The sequence below is a fragment of the Loa loa genome, assembly GCF_000183805.2.
Source record: "Loa loa unplaced genomic scaffold supercont3.1, whole genome shotgun sequence".
Lineage (NCBI taxonomy): Eukaryota > Metazoa > Nematoda > Chromadorea > Rhabditida > Onchocercidae > Loa > Loa loa.
Genome location: NW_018108181.1, coordinates 964,972 through 973,837, shown reverse-complemented (window position 1 = coordinate 973,837; position 8,866 = coordinate 964,972). Strand labels below are relative to the sequence as shown.

Genomic DNA, 8,866 nt, shown 5'->3' with positions numbered 1-8,866 from the left:
ATGACGTTTTATGCCTTTTTCATATCCTAGTGCGCAAGTTTCTTGATAGACGGAAACTATCAAATAATTCGAACAGTGGAGGATGCAAAAAAAATTACGTATTTTTGGAACTTACACATCGTACACAGATATTATTACTTGTAGGGCACATGTAAAAATACTATAATTCATAGAGAGGATGCATTCTGAAGAGCACGTAGATTCCGGAACCTTAGAAATTTCGTAAAAACCCAAGGACCTATCAGTTTTTCACTCTTCAACGAAATTAGATTTCCGGATTATATTACATTCCTCGGTCCCTGAAAAATTCAAATATTCTTGAAATTCCTCCAGAGAAATGCTACTCAGAACCATGCTACTCAGCAAGAATTCAAAGATAACCTGTTTTTAAAGCACAAATATTTTGATGAAATTGATCAAGTAGCCTGTGTAGAGAAGCAATGGATTAATCAGACAAACATAAGAAATTAAGTCAGATGAACTTTAAGAATAAAAACTCCAGTAAAGATTTGCAGAATCACACCGGTGCAAAGATTCATTTAAAAATGTTAATTCTTGCATTACAATTCCTTTCATTTTGCAGAAAAAGACGCAGAAATTAGGTTCATTCTTGAAGAAATTCACAATCATTTGTCAAGATGTTAAACCAAAACGGGTGGAATGTTTTATTTTTTGAAGAGATAAAAACTAATCGAAAGATTTGAAATTTTAGAGGATCCAGACATGTGAAGATAGAAAAGTGACAAAAACATGTGAAAATAAATATAGACAAACCACAGCATTCGAAGTATTTTATAGCAGTGCCTCCAGAAGAAAAACGGCTTATTATTTGTAACAGAACCTTTCTTCGAAGACTGATTCTGTTTTAACTGCGCACAATCTCTTTTTAATATTAATATTCTGTGATATTAAAAAATGAGATGGATCTAGATCCAGACATACAATTAACAGAAAAGCCTAATGGCATCAAAACTAACAAAATAGGAAGATATAAAATATACAGGAAAGTGAAGGATTTATTATAAGTGTTACGACAGGTAGAAGTGGATTAAGAAACCGAGATAACCAGAACTATAGAAGGATGCTGTACACTAGAAAATGAGAAAAAAGCATGGAAAATAGTGTAAGTAAACCTAGAGAACATAAATATAAAATCCTCAAGAAATATCAAAATTCATATCAATACTACAGATAGTTCCAAAATGAAACACGGATCTTCAAGAAAAATTAAACTTGGACCTAATAACGTGTGACAGAAATTCATCCAGAGAAATTTAACTGAAAATAAAGGGAGAAAACTTTAAACTGGAAAAGAGAACAAAGCGAAAATGCAAAAAACTTCCTGTTGCCTAACTTCCCTAAAACATTCACATAAACGTGAACAAATATAACGATGACAACAATCGTGATTGTTTCAAAAGAACCTAAACAGGATATGTTTATGCAAAAAACACTAAAAGCGGACAAAAAAATGAATGAGTACGACGGTATACTCAACCCTAATAAACAATCAAACTTCACACCTAAAAAAGACAGTTTATTTCTTTTGAAGAAATTCAGAATTGATTCTAAGTGAATAAAACCAGAAATTATTAGGACTTCAACTGGGAATTGAAGCTTTTCATAAACTTATAAAAACTAATGACAATCCTTTTAATTCTGAAACAAGAAAACTGTTGCGGCCATCAACTTATCTTCTTAATTTTTTTTAGCTCCTTATACATTGTCACAAGAAACACCCGCGACTCCAGCAACTAGACCAGGATTACGCCAAAAATTTAATTTTGATGTCCCTGCAGAGGCTCTCTCTGGTACCCATTCCTTCTCGTCAGCACAGCTCAAAATCTGACTCAGCACTAACTCCATATCGCAACTGAAATGCAGTTTTTAACATAAAGAAACCAAATAAAATTATTTTAAAATTCAAAAAATTGAATTAAATAGAGCTCAGAAAAAATGCAGAATCAGCCGAATAAACATAAATGATAATTTCGAGTAACTTGAATTAAAAATTGAATAAAGCTGACATAGCACTGTAAGCATCGATGTCCTGGTTTGGTATTCCCAGTGGTGAATACAGCCCTTTCATGACAGATGGTGTGTGAGGAGAATCCATACTGCAAACTGGCGCCGAACACGGTGTTTTCAATGCTGCCAAATCTCGTAGTACTCGATCCGTGCTACTGAAATTATTCATAAAAACTACTTTGACTTTCGAAACTAAAAAAGTTTTTTAGACGAGTATCTATTCTTTAAACCCTTATTTATAATAAGAGTAAATTTATCCTACTCGAATAGCAAAATTTACTTGAATGGGAGGTCAGCGATGAATTTATCTGCATTAAAGTTAGTCAGTCCAGATCCTTTTATGTCTTGTTCATTTGCTACTCGACCTACATCATTTTCTTCCGTAAAACTGTGCAATTCCAGTGTTTCCGGTCGTTTATAGTGAGTGTCCTATAAAAAAACTATTAATTTCAGTTATTTGAATAAAAAAATTCATTTTTTGACGAATTCAGTGATAAATCGAATCCACGCTTAAGAACTTTTTTTGAGATATTAATACAGACCTAAATTCATGCAATTACTGAAAAATCAAAAATGATAAATTGAGATTCAAGAAGAAAAAACTAGCCGTGATCTGTTGAAGTGGAGGATTGTTCTCAATATTATCAACATTAGCGGTTGTATCACACGGTGATGCCACAATATCTGCATACGAAAAAGGCTTTCCCGTATTGCAGTTTCTTTGACTATTCCCTTTTTTATCCCATTCTGTTGAGGTCTTGCCAAACAATATCTACAACAAGACAAACACCAATAAATATAAAAGAATGTGAAAAAGATAAATCTAAGGCGTTAAGATCAATTTTTTGTAAAGAAACACTAGCGCAATTTGTTAGAATTTCAGATTATGCCAAAAAAAATCATAGTATTAATAAAATCATAGTATTGATAAATTCCCAATCACAGTATTAATAAAAAAAAGTATGACGTAGGTTTCCTACGTCATACTTTTTACTAAGCCGGCTCGGTGAGGTTTTTTAATCAGATGAAAACACTACTAAACTTCGTAAACATTAAACAATTAAGACTTTGAGCGTCAAACATAATTTGGTTAGAAATACGTACACAAATGTTTCGAAACGTTCAAAGAAGATACAAACATATACCAGTGAAGATGCAGCGCCAAAATCATCGTTCGATGAAAGCGTTGAAAATGATAGCTCAGCACTCGAAAAAGTGTCTTTCAGTATTCCATTTAGCTGTAGAGAGCCTTATTTTAAAATATAACAGGAACTGAGATAGGCAATCTCTGATCGTACAAAACATGACCAAAAAGAAAAGCACAGATCATAAATTTCTCTTTTTCAAAATTCAAATATAGAGAAAGTTCAAATCAAGAAATTTGAAATGAACCTGCCACTAAGTTCAAAATCAAGATAAAAACTAACATTTCTGGAACTACTCGTAATAGCATTATTAGTTCTAACAGTGCACGGCGGTAACTGTCCTCGAGCTAGAGCAGCACCGTATGATGTTCGTGGTACATCCATTGCATCAGCAGCGCTTGGCTGCGCTGATACCACAGGAAACGCATTCGGATTCATCATCATTCGGTTACTGCTGTAACCTGTTAATGATGTCATAACGGCGCTGCTAACGGAATGTGGTTGACGCTTCTTCCAGCCATCAACGGAAGGCATTTCAAAATAGTAACCATCAGTTTCCGGATCATAATATCTGAAAAAACTTATGTTACTTCCACATGATATATAATATATAGGAAAATCTTTCAGATTTAGAATAAGTTTAATAATATTTTGCTGTTCTGGTTAGTTACTCTAAGGACAGCAAATAAAAATCCAAAGAAAAGAACTTACTGAATATGGGGAGCAAAGTGACTGATACTGTTATACTGATATCCATATGGATCACCGCCACCATATGAAACAAAATTTGAATCAGCCCACAAGCACGATAATCCATCCTAGAAGTTAACGCTTACTATATTTCTGAAAGTAATTGCACCAGACTCTTTCTGTGACGTGAAATCTTTCAATAAAGATTGCAATTTTAATAACAAAAAAATCACTCTGTCTTGAAGTAGCTTCTTTTCATGAGCGGGATTTCGTCGACGCCAGCCACGGGAACCTTTTGAATCATAATAGAAACCATCAGTTTTTGGATCATAGTACCTGAACACAAAATTAAATAACTGTAAGCCTATATTAATTTACCACAAAGAACAAAAACTAAGCAATGCAGATTATCCAACCAATAAGCATCCTTGAAATCACTCGGTATTTTTGTCACTTTCCCATCCACAGTGGTTGTTTCCTGCTGCTTCTGTTCGTCCTGTATCATTTCACCTGCAAAACCAATCGCTCAGACAATTTCCTTTATGGGCCATACATTAAGAACAATGATAGTTAGCTAGTAAAAAATGTATTATAGAATTCAAAAAACATAAATTTACGAGAGGATGTAAAAGAGCTTTTCAGAAAATCATGTAAATTAATAGTTGCTTGAGTTGAAATTTTGATTTTAATGCTACTTTTTACAGCAAAAATATAAGAAAAATGTTGACCTTCCCCAATAAACCCTTTTGAAGAAATCATTCTATCAAGTAAATATATATTACTTGTTTCCAATTTCCCAGCCGTTCGACCACTATTGCTTGCAGTACCAGCATTTAATCCCTTCTTATTGACACGCTGACGGAAACGTTTTCGTCTTCGATCATCATCCACTGTTCCATGTACAAGCGTTGTAAAACCGTCATTATTGTTACCGTTCTGTTGTGACTGCAGATTCCGATTTTGCGCGTTAACTCGACTTCTAGATGGCTCTTGCCGATGCATTATTTCTGCTATCTCTGCTGCTGCTATCGTATTTCCAGCTGTAGTCCGTGATGGTGATGACGGCGATGAAACTACAAATGCATAGCAGTTAACGTGTACAACAATGAATTATTAAGTTTAATTTTTCGATATCAAATGTAAGATCGTTACACAGTCGATGTACAATACTAGCTCTTAATACCATTGGTATATGAAATAAATCTGAATCACCAGGAACATAAATGACCACGCATGTTCACAAAGACAAAAATATGCCGAACTGTATTCAATTCCTAGTTGCGTCAGAATAACACTTGAAAACAAATCACAATAAGAACAGAAAATCCATATCATGTTATCGCTTACAGCATCTAAAAGATTATCAGTATCGGCTATTAGTTCAGGATACAAATCCTTTTGGTGATAGTGCTGTTCAGTCCTCCAGCCGTTCACAACGCTGTTGCTTGCAGCACCAGCATTTAATCCCTTCTTGTTGACACTCATCATGGAGACTCATCATGCCAACTTTAGAATAGTCCCTTTTAATCACTGATCATGTCTTCATGAGTTCAAGAATTGGTACACAGATGCACCTTGTCGATCTGTTTGACAACGTTTATTCGTTAACATTTTTACTCTTTTCCTTGAGATACCCAAACCGAATTTTTGAAGGGTAAAGAGAATTATCGCTAACAAATACAAATGCAATTTTGTACCAATTAATTAGAGCAATGCAAGGAAATGAATCTTTCCATTGAGAAGAACTTGTTGAAATGGAAAAGAACTTTTTACGCTGATTTTTTGATGGGAGATGTGAAAATCACAAGCAGAATAATAAATAAACTTGAAGTTCGATGAAATAAAAGTGGAAAAAAAAGTGGAAAAGCATTTGTGATGAAGAAAAAGTAAAACGAAAAAAAATTTAATGAAAAAACACAAAATGAAGAAAAATGCAAATAGTAGTTTTATTCCCCGAAATATATTTTTGAAGTTGCAAAATTATTTCTAGGAGGGTATGGACAAACCGGCATCCACTGAACAGAAAATGCAACGGAGAATTATTCACTTGTGATAATAAACAAGCGTTTTTCCTCTTATATCGTTAGAGAACGGAAGCGGAATAGCAATGTCGTCGACATTTCACTAACGAGAGATTTTAAAAATTTAGAAATCATGTTATAGGTATACGTATTCAAATTAAGAATGTTAAATTTTAGGAAACTGATAGCACGGAAAATGATTCATAGAATGAATAAGTTATGAGATAAAAACAGCGAAGGATATTTGCTAAAGAAAGTTACATAAGATATACTCAACAGAAATCAATTCTTTTGCAAATTACTTTTAGAACCATGAATTTCAGAGCTGTATTAAGGAACTGTGACCAATCTACAGATGGTGTAGATTTTTGATGACTATTATCGGATAACGAGGAATGAAACATGCAAACATTCTTAAGTTGAAATGGTATGTCGTATATCAAACTAAGCGAAGAGAAAAAAACAATTCTAGAATGGTGTTTATCGACAATTAGACACGTTTTTTCTTTCCATTCCTTTTCAAATCAGGATCATTTTTGAGAGAAATGGAGAGATACAAGAAAACTGCATGAATCAGTCCAGTTTAAGAGGACCATCCAACTACCTATGCTTTAAGCGACACCACGTTATCGTTATAGTCATTATCATCATCAGCAGGTTGACACGTACAGTAAACATATAAGTTTATATATATTATAAAATTGTCAATAGCAACCACGATGGCTTTCAGTTAAACGAAGCAAGAAAATACAAATAACTCGATAGCAGTGGAAATTATAGCTAACATTCATAACATTCACTATGGGATGATTATTATGGATTCTAATTCAAAAACCGAAAGATTCCAACAAGAAAACAACCATATCCATGTAATCAGGATTCGGAATTCAACAACTGTCTACGTTCAACTCAATATTCCACTAATTATGTTATGCTGTTTTTATGAGAAATCATCAACTTGAACCTCAGGCGTAATTCATCAATTTATATCAAAATTTTTGCATGAGGCATTATAGTCTGAATCTATGGAAAACAAATCTTTAATATAAATGTCTCCAAAATTGCTAATATTTTTAAAAAAGTACATTCATAAAGCAAAAAATATCTATGAATGAAACATCCCTACCAATTCAACTTCATCTTCGATCTACATTAGCTAACGTTTAGATCTATGTATCAAATTATAACAAGCAAATCATGCATAATAAAGTTTGATTCCTCCAAAAACAAAACTGAACCATGGATAAGTGAATGCGAAACAAAACGGCATACATAGTTTATGATGAAATTGAAATGAATTGTGAAAATGAGATCTCGAAGAAATCAACTCCTGAAAACCAAAAGTAAAAGAAAGGAATGAGATTTGGCGGAAAACAAAAAGACCATTGAAATGTAAAACAAAAAGACCTTTGTTCAGCAAACTGAACAGTTTCATCCACTGAGAATAAACGAACTAAGCAGAATTAAAAAGTGAAAGAGCAGCGTAAAGATGAAGTGAACATTCAAGTTCATTTATTTCGAAATAACATAATTCCTTGTTCTATCCTCCAATCTTTCCGTCTAGTTCTCTTTGTCTGGAATCTAACAGAACCAAAAATAACGAAATTTAGAAGCTTCCGATAGCAGGAACATTTCGAAGAAACAGTTAAAGACAATGGTAAGAAAGAGATATACGATTTCCAGGCTGGTATGAATCATTCTCTCAAGGAAAAATGAACTAACAAAAGTAAACAAAGTGCGAAAAAAACTAAGGAACGTGTAAAAATCTCCTAACCACGGCAACAAACTATCTTAAACTTTATGTTCGCATCACAAATCACAAAGTTCTTTAACTTAATTTAACAATTTCATCATATGAGAAGCAGAGTACAATTTTTTCAAATCATTCCAGGAATTTTATTTGTGCAGCAAAATAAACGGTCTAATTCTGGAAATGTTTTGCTCCAGTTTATCCAAAATGGATTTATTTTATCTCTATGAACTCAAAAATTAAAAAATTATTAATTCGTTGGTAACAACGTATATTACAGAAAAGTTATTTCGATGATGTGTTGGAAATATCGGGGATAACTAAAACTGAATGTATCAAAATAAAAAACATTCAAAGGAAAATTTTTTGAAGTTCACGAGGAAGAGGACTTAATTAAACCATTCAGCGAACCCGAAAGGCGAACTGATATTCATCAGCTAAAAGAGTAAATATCATTTTCAAAGGGACATGAAATAAAATCAATCAGTCTGCTGAATGGAAGGATGATAAAAAGTTAACAAATCAATTCTAAAATCCAAAAATACGTAAATAGCTTTCATTACATAAACGCACCTTCTCGAAACTGTTCGAGGGCAATAGACAGACTAAATGAAAGAACAAAGAGGTAGAAAAGGAAAGGAAGAGATCCAAAATTTTATATTTTTTGAAAACGTTTGGTAAAAATTACAATTGCAAAGTAAAGTAATGTTACACATCCTCCATGTATTGGTCGACCATCGATAAAGATAAGTTCTTAAAAAGCCTAGAACTACATTGAAAACATGAAGCAGCATTATAGTGTAGATGACGAACATTGCAAACATATATTAAAAACAGCACATCAATCTAATTAATAAGAATTGCAAATGTAATTAAGTTGTTTATCAAAAATGAGCATGCAAATGCATGACGAAATAAATGTTCTGTTTTGGAGATATGTCTGCTTAAAGTGTTATGAAAATTTTACATGATTAAAACTTAGCAGAATGTTCCATGTAGTTTAATGAATGAAGTCTCTGTGCAAACAAAAGATAAAAAAATTTCAGCGACATCAGCTAAAAGTGTAATGTGGAAACCCCAAATCCATCATTCTTAATCACATGACAGTCAACACTGCTCATATATAATGGAATTTTTCATTATAAAAAAGCTTCACAAAAAAATTTTCATTCCTTATTATATATATATATATATATATATATAANAATAAATAATAGAACTAAACTTACTTC

General features: G+C 32.8%; 1 protein-coding gene across 1 annotated transcript; it reads right to left on the bottom strand.

The window, feature by feature from the left end:
• Window positions 1-1,632: 1,632 nt before the first annotated feature.
• LOAG_03711 (hypothetical protein) lies at window positions 1,633-5,405 on the bottom strand. Its single transcript, XM_020446401.1, has 11 exons — window positions 5,183-5,405; window positions 4,646-4,936; window positions 4,280-4,373; window positions 4,097-4,199; window positions 3,885-3,991; window positions 3,456-3,744; window positions 3,174-3,266; window positions 2,636-2,800; window positions 2,309-2,457; window positions 2,028-2,183; window positions 1,633-1,873 (listed from the first exon to the last, which is right to left on the bottom strand). Exons 1-11 carry the CDS (start codon window positions 5,349-5,351, stop codon window positions 1,717-1,719), a joined length of 1,773 nt encoding a protein of 590 aa, XP_020303252.1. The 5' UTR covers window positions 5,352-5,405; the 3' UTR covers window positions 1,633-1,716.
• Window positions 5,406-8,866: the final 3,461 nt, after the last annotated feature.

Excerpts from the sequence above, each read along its gene's own strand:
- LOAG_03711 (XM_020446401.1), bottom strand. The coding sequence starts at position 5,351 with ATGATGAGTGTCAACAAGAAGGGATTAAATGCTGGTGCTGCAAGCAAC. Across the intron at positions 4,200-4,279 it reads GATTTCAAGGATGCTTATTG|GTACTATGATCCAAAAACTG; the intron begins GTTGGATAATCT and ends TTTTGTGTTCAG. Across the intron at positions 1,874-2,027 it reads ATCGATGCTTACAGTGCTAT|TTGCGATATGGAGTTAGTGC; the intron begins GTCAGCTTTATT and ends ACTGCATTTCAG.